The sequence below is a fragment of the Podarcis raffonei genome, chromosome 3 (assembly GCF_027172205.1).
Source record: "Podarcis raffonei isolate rPodRaf1 chromosome 3, rPodRaf1.pri, whole genome shotgun sequence".
In the NCBI taxonomy this organism is placed as follows: domain Eukaryota; kingdom Metazoa; phylum Chordata; class Lepidosauria; order Squamata; family Lacertidae; genus Podarcis; species Podarcis raffonei.
Window position 1 is genome coordinate 39,079,889 of NC_070604.1, and position 19,816 is coordinate 39,099,704.

The window sequence follows — 19,816 nt, forward strand, 5'->3', positions numbered from 1 at the left end:
GGATTCCTCTGCCCAACTCTAGACTGCATGGAATCCAGGTATTTGAAGGACTGTCTTGCTCCATATGAACCTCTCTGAGCTCTTTGATGGATGCTCTGCTCTCAGTGCCTTCATCTTCATACATTAGGTAGGTGGCTACCAGGGGCAGGGCTTTATTTATTGTGGGGCCCCCGATTGCAGAATGCTCAAACATATGTACTTGAGAATAGTTTTAATATTTTGTTAGATGGCTGGGGAAAACAATTTGCTTGGTAAAAGCTTTTGGTTGACTTGGATTTTGGCAGTGCTGTGATTCGGTTTGGATTTATACATTATTTATTTAGGTATTGCTTCTATAAGCTGCCTTGAACATGATAACGATGGATCCCATCTAATGTAGCATTCTTTCAGTGCCTGGTGAATTTAATCTTTCATATAAATGAAGGCAGATTCCACTTTATAATTGTCAGAGGTGCATTCACACATCACAATAACCCGGGGTTTCTGACATATCATAATTTATTGGACATGCTGCCCGATTACTCCTTCTTTGATCCTCCCCTTTGCACAAGTGTCTAGGAGTCTATCCTACACCTGCTTGAAAATGCAAAGGGTTGAGCCCTGGGCATTTGCCTCAGTTTCTGTTGGACTACAGTGGTATCTCTGGTTGTGAATGGGATCCGTTCCGGAGGCCTATTCACAACATGAAGGGAACGCAACCTGCAGCGGCGCAACTGCGCATGCGCAAGTTGCAATCCGCCACTTCTGCACATGAGTGTGATGTCATTTTGCGCGTCTGTGCATGCGCAAGCATCGAAACCTGGAAGTAACCCTTTCTGGTACTTCCGGGTCGCCGCGGGATGTAACCTGAAAGAACATAACATGAAGAGGACATAACATGAGGTATGACTGTAATTTGCTTCTGAGACCTTTTTTTTTAAAAAAAAAACCACACAAAACTTTCCTCATCTTTGAGTACATTTAAATAATTGGCTGAACCTGTTTTAGGGATCTAATATGGTGAAAGCAGCAAAGCCAGGTTGAAAAATCTTTACTTGAGTTTGAATGCAGGTGTTCTTTCAAATCTAATTCAGCTCTGAAAGGGCTATTTCAAATTTCACATTATTCTGCTTGTCAATCTGCTTATCGGAATACAATAAAGAGTTTATGCTTCCAGCCTGTCAAGATCAGCCTCAGGGAGCTTTGTGGTGTTTCCTTTTACCAGGGCAAAATGATAAAAAAAATAAAAATAAAAATCAGCATTTAACAAATGCAGAGACCCCACTGACACCGTCCTTTGTTGCTAGCTCTTTAACAAAACTGTGGCCTATTTTTGTTGTTTCATTGCCATCTCATGCAATCTCCCATTCCAAGGATTGGAAGCAGTTGGAGGCAGTTTATTTTTCCTGCTTTTGAAGCTTGATATTTGTTTCTAGGCCATCCTGCTTTAGTGTAGGGATGTGGAACAGTTTCCACCCTGTGGGCCAAATCCTCATGGGCCAAATTTGGCCCACCTGCCCATCCCCTGATAACACAATGATCTCAGCTGATTCGGGACATTGAAGCCCCGAAATCAGAACCTGAAAGCACCATGAAGTCTTGAAAAGAGCCTTGTGCAGTACTTTAAAGCCCTTGGGGTTTCTGCTTTATTGCGCATCAGCTGATAGGTGGTAGAGCCAAAGCCCACAAGGAACTGCCTGAGTTTCAGCTTTGCTGCCCATGAGCTTGATGGGTGGTACAGCCAAAATCTGCTTTCTGCAATCATTGGTTGTGCGACTGAGTTCCATGCAGGGGTCTTGCTAGTGCAATCTAGCAGGCTTCAGTTCTGCTACTCATCAGCTGATAGCAGAGCCCTGCTTTCCCCTGCCAACACACAACTGGGAGTGCATTTTAAGGCTCCTAATTGTGTGTCGGCCCGGATGTCACATATGACGTTAGGTGTGGGACAGGTGGGCGTGGTTTGGGGGAAGCAGCCTCATGGGCCACATTTGAAACCCCAGCAAGCCAAGTTTGTCCTGTGGCCGGAGGTTCTCTGACCCTACTCCAGTACTTTGGGTAGATGCTCCTAAAGTGTTGTAGTTAGGGCTTATTATTGCCTCAAGTCCCAGCAGTAGAAGGTATTCAGACAGTTTTAGTATGTTACCAATAAAAAATCACAACCCACCCAATTTTGCAAGTTTGACTTGGGTGTATGGATGTTGTGGGGTAATTCTGACTTTTTTTTTTTTGCTGGGGGAGGCAAAATGAAGGACCAACATGCAGAACATGTTGGAAAACTGCCAGCAGCCATCATTTTATTTGCCTAGAATCCATCTGGGAATAGCACTACAAGACGATGCCTTTCTTATGTAAGCTGCTCTTCAAGGCCATTCTTATAGCTCATCTTGGTGACCCTCACTATGCCCTCTCCTGCCCCCGGCCTTGTTTTATGCCTCCTTTGACTCTGTCCCCAGCCCTGTCCCCAGACTAGTTCTGATCTAATACTGAAGCTGAAGAACAGATTCTATCTGTGTCCTCTCTAGCCTTCATTTTGTGCTCAGACTGCCCTGATTCTGATGGCTTCCTACCTACTGTATATTATTATTATTATTATTATTACTACTACTACTACTACTACTACTACTACTAAATTCATTAGTTGTTTCATCTTGCTCAAGGCAACCCAAAGCTTGTAGGGCAGCAGCTGAAGAAGGAACAAAAAGGGTTTTCTTGTGTGAGTTTCTTGTGGCTGATTAGCTGCTTTCTCTGTGCAAAGGTCAGAGGGGGCAGGGCTTCTGTTGAGGTAGGTGATTAGCTGTGGGAGGAGCTTGTCAGAGCTTGTAGGGCAGCAGCGCGCGCCTAGCGGCGCGCGCAGTTTGATCCATCTTTTAGATTTAGGGGAGCTAGTCTCAAACGTTTGTTGGGGGAGATATAGGTTTATTTGGGGGGATTTATTTGTCTGTCTTCACGCTTTTTATGATGGAGGACCGCTGTAGTCACCCCCAACGACACCTTCTCAAGATGGAGGGTGAGGGAACAGCTGCAGTCGCCTGTGGTTCCTGCGCAATGTTTGCCATCTTGCCAAAGGTTGCAGGCAGCTTTACCTGCAGCAATTGCATGTTGATTGCCCTCTTAAAAGACAAAGTTCAGCAACTGGAGGAACGTGTAGCTACGCTCCAAAGAATTAGAGAGCTGGAGCTCTTCTTGGAAGCAACAGAGCACACCGTCTCCACCAAGGAGGAGACAGGGGACTCCCCTGAGAAGGAGGCTAGTTCACCAACACAGGAGCCAGATATATGGAGAAACGTGACTCAAAGAAGTAGGAGGCCCAGGGTTCGCTCTGATTGTTTAGAAATACGCAATCGCTTTGAGGTCCTTTCCCCTAGCATGGAAGACGAAGAGCAGACTCCATTTGAGGATCTCTCCCTCATTACAGTCGATCAGGTATATGAAGACGAGCAGCAAAGGCAGTCTTCAGGGAATGTGCAGGCGACCTTGGAACGGACAGCTCACGGAAGAACCCCGACCAGACCTAAGAGGAGGCGTGTAGTGGTGATAGGGGATTCCCTACTGAGGGGAACAGAAGCAGTGATCTGTGGGCCTGACAAGATGTCTCGGGAAGTGTGCTGTCTCCCCGGGGCTAAGATCCAAGATGTAACTGAACGACTGCAAGGAATCATAAAACCCACTGACAAATACCCCTTCCTCTTGGTTCATGTGGGAACCAATGACACTGCAAGCAATAGCCTCCAGAAGATCAAAAGAGATTACGAGGCTCTGGGCAGGAAATTGAAGCAATTAAATGCACAAATTGTCATCTCATCTGTCCTCCCAGTTGAACGACGTGGCCCAGGGAGAGAGGGAAAAATAGTGGAAGTGAACAACTGGCTTCGCAAATGGTGTAAACAGGAACGGTTTGGATTCTTAGATCACGGAATGCAGTTTCTTGAAGATGGACTTCTGGCAAGCGATGGGCTGCACCTCACAACGGTTGGGAGGAATGTTTTTGCAAAAAATCTCAGAAACCTCATCAGGAGGGCTTTAAACTGACTAATGTGGGGGAGGGAGACAGTGCTCCTGAAGGTAGGAGTCTATCAATTGATGAAGATGATCATCCAAATGTCACAGACCGAATGGAGCAAACAGCACGCAGACCTAGTGGTGGGAGGAAAAAATCCTTAAATAAGAGACACGGGGGAATGATTAATGGACTTCAATGTCTGTACACTAATGCGCAAAGTATGGGAAATAAACAAGATGAGCTTGAGCTCTTGGTACAGCAAACTAAATATGACATAATAGGAATCACTGAAACCTGGTGGGATAAGTCCCACGATTGGAATGTAATAATGGAGGGATACAATCTATTTCAGAGAAACAGACCAGACAAGAAAGGAGGAGGAGTGGCGTTATATGTCAGGGATGTGTATACCTGTGAAGAGATCCAAGATTTAGAACCTCAAAGCCAAAGTGAGAGCATTTGGGTCAAAATTAAGGGAGAGAAGAATAACAGTGACCTCATTGTGGGAGTTTACTATAGATCCCCAAGCCAAACGGAGGACATAGATGATGCCTTCCTGGAACAGATGGCCAAGCATGCAAAAGGAAGGGAGATAGTAGTAATGGGGGACTTCAATTACCCGGATATTTGTTGGATGTCAAACTCAGCCAAGAGCATGAGGTCAAACAGATTCCTCACTGGCCTTGCAGACAACTTCATTGTCCAGAAAGTGGGAGAAGCAACAAGAGGAACAGCCATTTTAGATCTGGTCCTAACCAATGTTGATGACCTGGTTAGTGGGGTAGAAGTGGAAGGATCATTAGGCGCGAGTGATCATGCTCTTCTGAAGTTTACTATACAGCGGAAAGGAGCAGCCAAGCATACTAGGACTCAATTTCTCGACTTTAAGAAAGCCGACTTCATAAAACTTAGGGAAGTGCTTGGTGAGATCCCATGGACAGTAATACTAAAAGGAAAGGGAGTTCATGATGGCTGGGAGTTTGTTAAGAGGGAGATAGTAAAAGCACAACTTCAGGCAATACCAATGAGACGGAAACATGGAAGGTGCCTAAAGAAGCCAGGGTGGCTATCTAAAGAACTTTTAACTGAGTTAAGATTAAAAAAGGATGTGTACAAAAAATGGAAAAGGGGGGAAACCACCAAAGAGGAATTCAAACAAACAGCCAGCACGTGTAGACACAAAGTCAGAAAAGCTAAAGCACAGAATGAACTCAGGCTTGCTAGAGAGGTTAAAAGCAACAAAAAAGGCTTTTATGGGTATGTTCGTAGCAAAAGGAAGAACAAAGAAACAGTGGGGTCACTCAGAGGAGAAGATGGTGAAATGCAAACAGGGGACACAGAAAGGGCTGAACTCCTCAATGCCTTCTTTGCCTCAGTCTTCTCCGATAAAGAAAACAATGCCCGACCTGAAGAATTTGGAGCAAATGATTCAGCAGAGGAAACACAGCCCAGAATAACTAAGGAGATAGTACAAGAATACTTGGCTAGTCTAGATGTATTCAAGTCTCCAGGGCCAGATGAACTGCATCCAAGAGTATTAAAAGAGCTGGCAGATGTGATTTCAGAACCACTGGCAGTCATCTTTGAGAATTCCTGGAGAACAGGCGAAGTCCCGGCAGACTGGAGGAGGGCAAATGTTGTCCCTATTTTCAAAAAGGGGAAAAGAGAGGACCCAAATAATTACCGCCCAGTCAGTCTGACATCAATACCAGGGAAGATTCTGGAGCAGATCATTAAGCAAACAGTCTGTGAGCACCTAGAAAGGAATGCTGTGATCACCAATAGTCAGCATGGATTTCTGAAAAATAAGTCATGTCAGACTAACCTGATCTCGTTTTTTGACAGAATTACAAGCCTGGTAGATGAAGGGAACGCAGTGGATGTAGCCTACCTTGATTTCAGCAAGGCATTTGACAAGGTGCCCCATGATATTCTTGTAAAGAAGCTGGTAAAATGCGGTCTTGACTATGCTACCACTCGGTGGATTTGTAACTGGCTGACTGACCGAACCCAAAGGGTGCTCATCAATGGTTCCTCTTCCTGGAGAAGAGTGACTAGTGGGGTGCCACAGGGTTCTGTCTTGGGCCCGGTCTTATTCAACATCTTTATCAACGACTTGGATGATGGACTCAAGGGCATCCTGATCAAATTTGCAGATGACACCAAACTGGGAGGGGTGGCTAACACCCCAGAGGACAGGATCACACTTCAAAACGACCTTGACAGATTAGAGAACTGGGCCAAAACAAACAAGATGAATTTTAACAGGGAGAAATGTAAAGTATTGCACTTGGGCAAAAAAAATGAGAGGCACAAATACAAGATGGGTGACACCTGGCTTGAGAGCACTACATGTGAAAAGGATCTAGGAGTCTTGGTTGACCACAAACTTGACATGAGCCAACAGTGTGACGCGGCAACTAAAAAAGCCAATGCAATTCTGGGCTGCATCAATAGGAGTATAGCATCTAGATCAAGGGAAGTAATAGTGCCACTGTATTCTGCTCTGGTCAGACCTCACCTGGAGTACTGTGTCCAGTTCTGGGCACCACAGTTCAAGAAGGACATTGACAAACTGGAACGTGTCCAGAGGAGGGCAACCAAAATGGTCAAAGGCCTGGAAACGATGCCTTATGAGGAACGGCTAAGGGAGCTGGGCATGTTTAGCCTGGAGAAGAGGAGGTTAAGGGGTGATATGATAGCCATGTTCAAATATATAAAAGGATGTCACATAGAGGAGGGAGAAAGGTTGTTTTCTGCTGCTCCAGAGAAGCGGACACGGAGCAATGGATCCAAACTACAAGAAAGAAGATTCCACCTAAACATTAGGAAGAACTTCCTGACAGTAAGAGCTGTTCGACAGTGGAATTTGCTGCCAAGGAGTGTGGTGGAGTCTCCTTCTTTGGAGGTCTTTAAGCAGAGGCTTGACAACCATATGTCAGGAGTGCTCTGATGGTGTTTCCTGCTTGGCAGGGGGTTGGACTCGATGGCCCTTGTGGTCTCTTCCAACTCTATGATTCTATGATTCTATGATTCTATGAAAGCAACTTACAACCAAATAACATACTTTTTGGACTGGATACTTGTGTATCAGTACAGTAATTTCAGAATAAACTCTATCAGAGTAACAGAATAATTAGTCCCCCACTTAACCACAACCAACCAATACCCAATATCCATCTGGGACATGCATGTCATTTATTACAATCCCTCCTTCTCTCCATAGAGTCCTGTGCTTTATCAGGTGGAGTTATGCCTCAGTCCTGCTTGTTTGTGTTATGTGGGAATTGAGTTGGGTCCTCACTTGTGCTCAGCAGTTTACCATTGGTGTTGGGAAAGATGGTGTGGGGTGACAATTTTTGCTGATTCTTCCTTGCCCCTTTGCCTGCTGAAAAGATGGTTGGGGACCCTCTGGGAGAGCAAGAGAGGTTGTACTGGGGACTGCAGAGAGACTGCAGTATTGGCAATAATTGCCACCCCACCTTCCTCCAGCATAGAGCCTCTGCTGAATCCCGGATTCCTTGTGAAAATGGAAGAAATTCTTCCAGTTGTGCATGAATAAGCCTGGATCCCACTAACTGAGGGTTGGGGTTTTTTTGTGGGGAGGGTATCTTTTTCTCTGTTTTCTTTGATATCTGCTGCTCTGTGACATTTGTTGGGTATATAATACATGCACTTTAGCTCCTGTCTTGTTAACTTCTTTTTTGAAGTCCTCCTTTGCTCTTGTATCATGATAGCTTATTTAACCCTGTGAACATTGCTGCATATCGCTTGAACGGAAATTCACTATTTAGAGGAATAATATTGGCGGCCCTTAGTACTTATCTTCAATGGAGCTTTCCTTTACTCCATTTCCAGTTCATAATTTCTAAGTGCAGACTGAAGTATTACTAATGTCAAAAACATGGCGATATCATAATTATATCTCATCCCGTTTCTGATACTCCGATGACCCTCAGTTATGTTCATTATGCCTCCTAATTTCACCAGCATATTCCAACTGTATATCAGATTTCCTCAACATCCGCCTACTCCCCCTACCAGTCATCTGAATGTAAATAAGTTTTCCAGAGCTGAACTTTGATGTATACACACTCTGCAATGTGAAAAAATTGCCTTTCTGTGCAGCCCTTTGAGTATTGTTTTAACCAGTTTCTTATCTATCCATCCACAGTGCTACCTTACAGTCCATGATTTCCAATTTAGGTAGAGATCTCCCATATGGCGCAATATCAGATGCTTTGCTGAAATCTAAACAGACTAAACTGACTGCATTGCCCTTGTCCAGAAAACCAATTATCTTTTCCAGATTACTTTGACATATTCTACCTTTCATGGACCCATGCTATGTTTCTTTTTGTTTGACCCCTTCTTCCTGTCTTGTATCGTTCTTTCCTTCCATATTTCTTCTGGGAGTTTCAGTTACGTTGATTTAAAAAACAAAGCAAAACCTGCAGTTAACACACTGACAGCTCAATGCCAAACACATTTATTTGAAATGAAATCAAATTTCTTTGAATGCAGCTAGGCATATTTAACAGATCCGTAGGACTGAAGCTATAGTCTAGCCGTCCCCAACCTTGTGCACCCCCAGATGTTTTTGACAATAACTCCCATCATCTCTGGCCATTGGAAGACACCAGGTTGAGGAAGGTTGATTTAGTCCAAAGCTCTGGGTGACCTTTGAGATGACAGAACAAGGTGCTGCTAGAATGGACTGCATCAATTCAGGCTTCATGTCAGGAATTACATTTATAAGTGTTTTCTTTACATTCAAAAAAGAAATTACTTGAAAATAGAAAACTAGTGCAGAATGAAAGAGACTGGGAGAGAATAATTAATCTGGACAGACACCTTTTGTGGTACTTTGTTACTTGGGCTGTTTGTGGGGCTGCCCTCGAATATGTTTTGGAGACTGAAGCTGATAATTGTCACTGGTCATGAAAATGCTGCATTGGCTGCCAGTGAGCTACTAAGCCGAAATTTAAGGTGTTAGTACTAGCATATAAAGTTCTAAATGGCTTGGGAGCCAGGTACCCAAAACTGCCTTCCCCAATGTCAACAATATTAGATCCTATGGTTGGCAGGTCAGTTCTTACTGGTGGTGCTGTCACTGGGGCTTGGCATTGACCAATGACAAGGTCTTTTCATTGATGGTCCCATTGCTGTAGACTGCCCTCACTGGTAAGGTGTGTCTGTCTCCCTCATTATTGACTTTCAGCTGGAATTTATGACATTCCTGCTTACCTAAGTGTTTGATAGCTGAAGTCACTGTTGTTGGCAACACACACTGGTTGAGAGAATCTTTAAACGGTTCTTTCTTTAAAAGTTTTTAAGAATTGTTTTTATTATTGATTTGTTTGTCACACTGGGCTCTTTGGGGATGAAAGGTGGAATAAAAATAAAATAAATATATAAATAAATTCATCCATCCATAGCAGGGCATTCAGAACCAATATCCTCCACCCGTAGTCTGAAGCGGTACAATCCATTCTGCTACCTTAGGTTGGAGGAACCTGTTTCTCTGTACTGGGGTGTGTGGCACGTATGAACAAAATTCATTGAGAAAGGTGACACATTATTGGGCCAGTGGACACATTGAGATTTTTGAGATCGTCATGGTTGCTTCTCTTCCATCTCCCTACATGCACATGCACACACTGGATCTAACATATCTGAGTGTGCATATCATTGCCTTCTCCATTCCTCTGACAGTTCATTCTCTTCTCCTGTGACACCCCACTTTGTTCTCCCTGCCTCCCCCAGTTGCTCTGTTTTACTCCCCTGAAGTCTTCCATATCGCTCCACTTTCCCTCTTAGCTTCTTAGTTGCTCAGTCTACTTTCTGTTTGGCTGCTCAGATTGCAGCCCGAGCCTTGAAAATCACATAGATTTCAGAGGGGAAGTTGGGGAGACCATTGCCCTCCTAGCTGCCTCCTTCAGTTCTATAACAATCCTCACCACCTCGTGATGATAAGGGCCATGGGGGGAGCTCAGAGGCTTCACAGGCACCAAGACCTCAAGGGTCCCATTGGGGACCCTAGAGTTAAAAGGTTGCAGCAAAGGGATTAGAAGCCTTCCCTGGTTTATAGGAATGTGAATCATCGTTGGAGGGTCTAGGAATGACTAATACCATAGGAACTAATAGACAGTCCGTAAAAACTTTGAAAGAAGTTTTAACAATTTACTCTACATTCTTATATGACTTACAGGAATCTTAATAAATAGATAATCAAAAGGGGGTGAGCGGGTTAAATAAAATGCTCAGGGTGGTATGAACCCCATATAGCACACAAACTGCCTCATGGGTCAAATGTTGGCTGCCCTGAACCTAGTTCAGCTGTGCATGGACTGAAGAGCTTGTTCGATTTGAGTCTGGCCTCTGCTTATTAAAGGGACAATTACATGATGTAGGCATAACTTCATGATCTAATTTGCTGTAGTCCATAGTTATCTTAAAGGCTTAAGGGGAGGGGAAGTTGATTTACTGTTGTCATGAAGCAGCTGTGTATATTTAGCATGGTTTCTAGTTAGTCACACTAAAGTCTTTTTTTGTAATAAAAAAAGAATAGCAGACATAGAACTGCATGAATTCAGAGTATGCAGTGTGTAAAAATACATTTCAAGAGACGACGAAATGGTTAGGAGCTCTCTTAAAATAGCTGGAAGCAGCACAGGAAGCAAAATATGATGTAATGCTCATTCCGTGGGCAGTCACAGAAACTGACATGATTAATTTCTGCTCACCCTCTCTTCTTCCTTTCCTAAGTGCTGGTGGCAGTTGCTAATAAACATAATCAGGATTTCATCCTGCTGCTGGTGACTGAACCAACTTAGTATGTCTGCATTCAAAACCGTTTCACTGAGAAACACTAAACATCATTACTTCAATTCACTGGGTGTGAATTTCTGGAATGAGTGCAAGCATGTGCAGCTCATTTTGCTTGATTTGCTCTCACCCCCCCCCCCCCGCCCCCTGCTCACATGCCAATAAATAAGTGGTGCCAGCTGGTTTTTACAGGTGCAGCCCTTTGAGTTTCTGCAGATGAATGCTGTGATTTCAGGAAGACAGGTATAAAAGCAGCAGGATGTAGCTCATGGAGGCAATTTAGTGTATATAAAGAAGTAGTGACTTGCAAAAATGCCTTATTTTTAGAAAATATTAACTCGATTGCTTGCCTAATTGCTTTCCATCATTTATATGCAACTGCTGTTGTTCAGACTAGCAAAGAATCAAACCATACCCTAGCCTTATGGGCGGTTGCTTATCCCAAGAGGTATTCTAACAGACTCAGCTTTCCTTTCACAAACAGCTATTTATCTCATCTCACCTGTTTTACTTAACTTTATGAGCATCAGTAGAATCTTAATAGAGTCTGGCATGAGTCCGGACTGTCCCTGAAGGGCTCATTCCATTTACAGAAGGGACTGAAACACCCAGCAGCAGGACGGCAGGTGATTTTTGCTTATTTACACTTCCCAATGCAACTTTTCAAACCATCTCCTACATTGTTCTGAAAGGTCTCCTAACCTTCCAGGGCAGCTTGTCAAGGAAAGGAGGAATTAGAAACCAACCCTTCCTCGTAGCAGGACCATCCGTGTGCAGAGTTCCACACAAATACTCTACATCCAACCCAATGTGTCTTAATATTTCAAAACTTTTTTTCTGTAATGGGGTGTGTTGCATGTATAAACAATATTCACTGAGGTAAGTCAGCTAAATTATGTCCTAATGATTCATGTGATTTTAGGGTTGGACGCAACCTAAAGATAATTCTGATTCAAAAGGAGGAGGCATTTCAGAAATATAAGCCATTTATACCTCAGAGACCTGCTTCTAATGAAATATCTGACTCATTGTGTTGGTGAGGTAACCCTCAAGCACATCAAATCCACAGCGGTTGTTCCATCTACGATATAATGGCAGAAGCCAGGAATCAAATCCACATGTAGCTTAAATTTGAAATTCCTTTTTCTTTTGAACACTCACATTTAATTCAGCCTCCTGAAATACCACTTTAACCAAACAGTCTGAACAGATTAGCCCATATATTAGAATAATGCAATATATGACATTCTCAACAATGTAAAGCAATAGGGCAGAGGGGTATAAACATTTATCATGCAAGAAGTGCCTTCAGAATCAGATTAGTTTCATAATACCAGCAAAACCTTTTTCATTTATTTATGCATTAGAAGGCAAACATATGTGGCTTGTCATTATTAATATTATTATTGTGTACTAGAATACTGCTTTCTTGTTTTCCTTTAATTCCAGATTAACTGAAACATATGATATTATTAGCACACTAGTGGACAGTTCCCCAGGCTATATAATTCCTGAAGTCTGTGAAACATGCAGAAGGGAATCTCTTCCTTAGACAATTGTTTCTAAAGACTATTGTGAGGTGGCCTTTAAAATATTTATTTTACAATATTGTGATCAGAAGGCTTTCTTGCTGAAGAAAGTACTGTACTATATAACACACGGGGTTTATCTCCAGTTTCAAAAGTAGTGTATGGTAGGCTCATACAGTTTAATTATCATTATACATACAAATGGACAGTGGGTTTTACATATTATTTCAATAGTTTTGTGAAAGCACTAAATTCTTAAAATTGGAACAAGTATGGCCTTTTGTATTCAGCATTGAGTTGTTCTCTGCAGCAAACTGAAAGTTAGCACTGGGATTTTGTAATCTACAATGTACAAGTGGATCCCCCTCCTGTGTCACCTAATCAAATGCACTTCATACAGATATTTGCGTGTATCAAATGCCAAGAGACCATGAATTCATATACTAACTGAGAAAGTGAACTTATGATTTTGGAAAAAAGTCAATTTAGTTTTTCAACATTAACCCCTACTTTTTTCTTTATAGTTTGAAGAACTGCATTTCCAATTTATGTTGTGCTTGTCTCTGTCCTTCTAACTGCAGGAGTTATGTTTGTAGATTTTATATGCTGAAGGTGTCAGTAGGGCAAGAATTTACTAGGTTTCCCCCCCCCACCTTATTCCAGTAACTTTGCTTCTGATAGGTTGATGACTCAGGGGTCAGCAAACATTTTCAGCAGGGAGCTGGTCCACTGTCCCTCAGACCTTGTGGGGGGCCAGACCCAGAGATGCATTTTAAATAAAAGGACACATTCTACTCATTTAAAAACTCGCTGATTCCTGGACCGTCTGCGGGCCGGATTTAGAAGGCGATTGGGCCGGATCTGGCCCCCGGGCCTTAGTTTGCCTACCTATGGTTAATGTAAATTCTGTTGTTGTTGCTATATAGGTTTTTTTGGGGGGGGGGCTTGGCTTATATTTTGCAGTGGACAGGACTGGGATGAACTTCATGTAGCATTAAAGAGTTATTTTCCCATTTTTCCCTAGCAGCATCCATTATCCTGGCCTTGGAAGAGATTGAACCTTGATTAATTTGAAAAAAGAAAGTCAATCAGTTCTGTATGCATTTGTGTATTGAAGCCCTGATCATTCAAATGTGATGAATTGAGCTGCCTCTTTGACATGGAAGAACAGACACGCCCAGTTGTATTTTTGGAAAAAAACTGCTGTGTTGTCTTAATTGGCTATTTTGTCAATTTTGCAAGCAACCTTCATACAGATCAAAGTCTTGGATATCTGAAAATACTGTAATCTGGCCTAAAACAATTTTGGTTACAGTAGAGAGAAATGTATAGTCTGACTCACTAGAGTACAGTGGTACCTCGGGTTACATACGCTTCAGGTTACATACGCGAGGTACCACTATATTTAATATCTATGACTTGTACTTTTGTAATATTGGCAAACTAGTCTGTGATGTTGCATGCAGAAGAAAGGTATTACAGTCCAAAACATTATTTAGGATAAAATAAAAATCTCCCGTTATGATTAAATGGTCATAGGACAGCACCTGTAGATGTTGAAAATAGTCGTGAAATTGTGATCGGAAGTCTACATTGGGGTCATAAATATTTATGATTGCTAATTTTTAGCTAGCAATGTAATATATAACAACCCTCAGGGTCCTTGATTTCCTTCTCTAGTTGCAAAGTTTAAGATTTGCAAAGCAGGATAACTACCCCTTTGGTTTTTTTTAAGAGAGATCACAGTCATAAGCCTCACTTACTCAGCACTTGCATAACGTATGCCTGCCTGTTTTAGGAATGTGGCTGTCTTCACTGAGGACAATTTCTGCTCTCAATGTTTTAAACCTGTGGTTAACACTAGTTTATATTTAACGAGGTGCCCCAGGAAATTCATGGAAATTGGAGAGGTAGGCATAGCAGTATTCTCTGAAAATTAGTGTACTGGGGGAGTACAACAGAGAGATGAGCCCCATCAATTTCAGGATTCACTATTTGTTTTTAGGCCCGAGAAGGCTAATTCTTACGTAAAAATTTGCAGAGGTGGAGGCAATGGGAATAGAAAACTAGGTAATATTCTTCACATATAAGAAGAAACAAAAATGTTAAGACATTAGCAACACTATCTGTAACATGTTATCCCGGTCAGATCTAAAAAAAATTATTGGGAAGGAAAACAGTTGATAAATTATCTTTAAAAAGGGAGGGAGTAATAATAATAATAAAGAAAGATTAAACTATAAAGATTATAGGAGTGGGACTTGCTTCTTGCCTTGAAACACAAATTTCCTAATGTTCTTCCAGGGAAGGAGCACCAATCCATCCAATATTACAAAGGGAGAGGTTGTTCCAGCCTGCCAACAAACTTGGCCCCAAACTTGGCCGTGCCAAGCTATCAAAAGTGAGAGGCTGTGGGGAACCAAAGCTGAAATGTGCCTATTCAACATCATTACAGCAGGAAGGGAGGAAGGAAAAGTAAAACCATCCTGGGGCCTTTACATTTTATCAGTTTAACATTGCACATGCCTACAAAGACCAACTCTGAAATAATCACAGTCCTATTCCAGTTAATACCCATTTCACATATAACAACTAGGATAAAAGTGAGTTGGGGTTGGTACAGTGTGCGTGTGGTGAAAGAGAGATGAGATCAAGCAAGCAAGCCAAGGATGGTATGATGAAAGTGAAAAGGGTATTATGACCAGCAGCCACCGGCACCCCACAAATTCTTATGTTAGAAGTGAATTGAAGGAACTGAAAAAGGAATGAAGATATTGTGCGAGGTGTGGAGGGGGCAGGATGGAGAAAGCGTAAAGGGAATTCCAACAAAAGAGAGATAAAATGTTATGGCAGGAGAGGCTGTCTGTTCAGCCTTTGTCCCAAGAGATAACATCAAGCCATATGTTTGAAGGAAATTAGCATGGTGTATTTCACATCACTCTTCAGCTGGGTGTTGCGTAAGGAAGTCCTCGACTGATGCTGCATTGCGGAAGGTCCTTATGTGGCCTGCATGTCAAAGACAAAAGATTTCTGGATGTCAAATGTAAAAGCTTGTGTTTCTGTCTCTTGCCATCTGGCATACCTCTGAAAACAACTCTCAACCACCTTTTTTGGGTGGTTGGGGAATATCATAATACACACATTATTACAGTCAACCCAATGAAACATTCCCTTCTCTCTTGCATATTTGAGAATATCTTCCTTGGTGGGGAATTGGAGGAATTACAGCAAAGGCTATAGGAGTGGCCTCCTTCCTGTGTGTGAGATAAAAGATCTAGGAGCTTGATATCTAATTCAAGGGATAAATCCAAAACAGCATGCAATGGAGAGCCAATGAAATTTGTGGGGTTCCCAATAATTCCCAAATTGTTCTGGTGAGAGTTTGAGGTTTTTCACAAGCAGCCTTGATATCAGCCTATAGGGCCTCGTATATTAATGATCTCTCTCCCCCAGTCCTTTGTGCCAGCCTTGTTTCACCTATTCCCAAATGGTTGTTTATTGTATCCACTGAGATCTGTAGCACATCCACTGATTTTTTAATATTGTTTTTAAATCTGCTGCCATTTTTTTTAAAGTGCAGAAGAAAACCCTCCTTTGCTTCTTCTGAAGCAGAGTTGGGGGAATAGTGCTCTTAGGCCCTGGTGGGGAGGCAGCCTTAGGCCCTTGGGGAACTGCAGAATTATGGCCCATTAGCACAGTTAATGAAGGAGATTAAGGTGTGAATGCCACCCATCTGCCTTCAGTGAGGTTCAGAAGGATTCAAAAGAGGTACATTTGCTTTTAGGCACCGAGAAACACAGCTTGAAAAGGCAGCTCATCTAGGCGTGTCTGATCCCATCTCCATCTTAGCAGGAAGTCTCTTGGCTGTGTCTCTCAGCTTGTGGTACTCTTTTGCTGTTCTTGTTCAGTAAAAATAATGGAATAAAAAATAAAGCAGAATCAAACTTTTGAGGGGCTGAATGTTTTCTTAAAGAACAACTTGGACAAGCTGACGAATCTGTCTACAATTTATTTTACAGGGTGAAGAAGGAGCTAAAGGAGAAAATGGCACCCCTGGTTTTCCCGGTGAGAAGGTGAGTTTCCTGCCTCTGACCTCACGAGTTGCAGTGATATAATTCAATTGGTGCTATTAAACGTAAAAAAAAAAATTTAGGACATTTGGCAAAAGAGTCTTATATTGTTGACATCCTGAGGACCAAAATAGTTTAATATATGTAAACTAACACTGATGTTTGTTACCATTTAAAAACATAGTAGAAGCTACTTTTTAAAAAACCCGACAAATCAGATTTTCCCACCTGTCTTGGGAGGCCGGGACCTTGACTGTCAGCTACAAAAGCTGAGGCTGCTGAATAGACTCTTGCTTGCACCCTGCCTCTTAACACAGGCCATTTCGCAACCTGAGGTGAAAAAAATCATTTACACACGTAAATCATAAGACTTGTCATGGCCAACCAAAAAATGGGCCAACCGAAAAATTCTTCGATAGTTCAACATGGAAAACGCAGAATAAGAATGAGCTAATGTGTAGTCCCTGCTTATCTATGCCATATTGCAATATACGTTGTAGGCATTTCTCATCTCTGTGTTGTTTCATTTGTACATTTAATAAAATCATACCATACAGTGCAAAAATTATCTTGTTCTCTCTCTCTCCCCATGCCACCTTAAGGGGGCAACTGCTTATTTATGGCTCAACAGATCATCTTCAGTATAAAAAGATCTCCCTGTCTTCCTGGGAAAAAAATTACAGGCCTTTTCTATTTCATAATAAGTGACAGACAAATTGTCATCATATTAAAACGGAAGAGAGATTATATGAAATTTGGAATTGGCACTGTAAAAGCGCAAAGCCAATTGCTGTTACGTGAAGGAGGGGAAGGAATCTGATAAAATATGCAAGGCATGAATTGCTTGTATAATGGAATGTATTGAGTAGAAAGATTAGTCAAAATAAGTATTCAAAAACAAAAGTAGTGGAAAATTGTCTGTCTGACTCTGTATCTAGTCTGATAATGTTCTAAGCTAACATATTAGCAAGCACATACTCATACCCAATCTTTAGACCTAGCTCATTCACTGTTTTCTGAAGAAAAGAAAACGGATCTGATATTTCCCATTTTTAAAAAATAAAAGTATAGGTTTTAAGTATGTAATTATTTTAGTTTATTTGTACTTTTCTAAATGCATTTGTTGTTTAGTCGTTTAGTTGTGTCCGACTCTTCATGACCCCATGGACCTAAAGTAGCTCTAAAAAACCACCAAACCAACCACAATAATAAAAATTAAAATACTAAGATTTCTCTGTTTGTTCTCCCTTCTTCTCAGCACACCTTACTTCTTCTTTTTCTTCTTTTTTTTTTGAGGAGCCTGATCTGGCATGTATCACTGAAACCTGGGTGGGTGAACAGGGTGGAGTTGGTCTCACCCAGCTGTGCCCACCTCAGCCAGCACACTTATAAGAAAAATATTGCTCCCTTTCCCTTATGGGGTATCTAAGAGCCCGTATAGAGTCCTTAAGTAGGTTCTCTATCGGTAGGAGAAAATAACAGAGGCCAACCAGAGCAAAGCAGCTAGTAAGCGTGTTCTTTATTAAACTGTTGCAGCAGGGTCCCCCAATCCCCCACGCAGGGAGGGAGGAGAGGAACCCAGAACATTGGTGTGCAAGCTCTTATATAGACTTGAAATTGCCTAGCCTGTAGCTCAAGACCACCCCCAAAAGAGGTGTTCCCCAGCAGAAATTTGAGTGTGTTGCTTCTCTCCTGTCTGCCAGTATACCTGATAATGCCTTATCTGATTGCCTGAGAGCCTGGCCATTCCTTTGAGATGGTAAATACTTAGTTCCTGAATCTCTTATGCATATTGATAGTGTGCTCAGCTTAACAGATACTTGCCAGACTGTATTTACAGGGAGGTGTAAGCCCCTACAATCTAAATACAATTGGAAAGCTTTTCCCATTTCCTTCCTCCTCCCAGAGACATATTTGATGTCAATTTGGGAGAGTCAAAGTGGCTTCAGGATTGTTCTCCTGTACTATTTCAGACACATGGTTTATATACTTATGTATGTGTTTACCTTGTATATTTATGAACATTTATTTTTTATATATAAGACCGTAGAATTCCTATAACAACACCTTCCTAAAACACACTTTTCCTGTCACCTCACACCTAGCTACCCTGACAACCTTCTAAACCCCCAGTCTCCTTTCACACCTCAGGGTGTGGGGAAGGACAGTTCTCTTGCGTTGTCAATGGCGCTGTATTGTTTCTCAACAGCCCTAGCTTGGCCAGGCAATTTTGCCTAGGCTAGCTCAGGAATTCCTCTTTAGCTTGTATTTCTCCCTTCACATCCCAAATAATCAAAGTCCTGCCATTTATTAATTTCTAGGGTTTAGGGGGGTCCCCCTTCAAACTCATAACACCATTATTGTTCCATTCACAGAACCTTAGTCTTCACTATTTCAACAGCATCTGCCCCTTGCAGAGTGTGCATTTCCACAATATTATGTATTTATTGCAGACTCTTTTAATATATTCACTCTCTGTGAGGTAGAGAAAGCAAATAATTCATCAGGATTGAAATTGAAATGAATAAAACTGACACTTGCATACGGAGGCAACTTTTACAATCTGGGTTACTTCTGGACCTGAACAGTAATGTTTCATTTTTACAAAGTTAGTGTCTCAGCCTTGCAAGGGCTGTTTAATGGATTGTGAAAACTGAGCTTGTTTCATTAAAAAGCTCTGAATTGGAATGCTTGGCTGTTTTGCGCTACACTCTTGTTTGACTCAAGACCAGTATGTTTAGTGTTAATGCAGTACTGGTTTGCCTTTAGGCCACCATACAAATTCCTTTTATAAACAAAGGTGTCTTAAATGTTATACATCTTAAATATGCAAATGTCTATCATACAGGCAGTCATCAGGATCAACAACTATGTGTGAACATTTTGAGGCAAACCTATATTTGCTCCCATATTATGTATGAAATGGCCATTTGTGGTCACAAGTGTTTAAAGAACATTTTTCCAGTACTGACTTGGTTGTTAACAGCCTACTAGAACATTCTCAGGACTTTTAAGCTAAGTTACATTTGTTGAGACCACCTGCTAAGCAGTGTTACGTAAATAAAAACATTTCTTTCTTGATTTTTCACACATATTTGCTTCAAGATTTAGCTGTTTTAAATGCCTTGAAGCATTCATTTTAGAAACAAGCATCTGAGTAATCTTCAAAAAATAAAGACACGCAGATAGGAAACACAAAAAAGATGTCTTTGCAAGTCTACTTGTACACTGGCTCTTCTTTTCGTTTGCAAAACCATTTAAGAGATTAATATTCTCTTAGAATGCAAAATATTTTCTAATAGATGCAAAATATTCTAAGTGCACTCAGTTGCATATTTCTATCAGCTATACAGTCAAAGAGACAATTTGCAGAGATATTGCAGGCCTGGGCAAAACCAATTTGGCAATGT

General features: G+C 41.7%; 1 protein-coding gene across 4 annotated transcripts in view; it reads left to right on the forward strand.

Moving 5' to 3' along the window:
• The window catches only part of COL19A1 (collagen type XIX alpha 1 chain), a 188,577-nt gene that overhangs the window by 58,456 nt on the left and 110,305 nt on the right, over positions 1-19,816 (forward strand). For all 4 annotated transcript variants that reach the window (XM_053381239.1, XM_053381238.1, XM_053381236.1 and 1 more), the window contains exon 10: positions 16,356-16,409. In XM_053381239.1, coding sequence (XP_053237214.1) covers positions 16,356-16,409 — 54 coding nt within the window. The remainder of the gene's footprint in view (positions 1-16,355; positions 16,410-19,816) is intronic.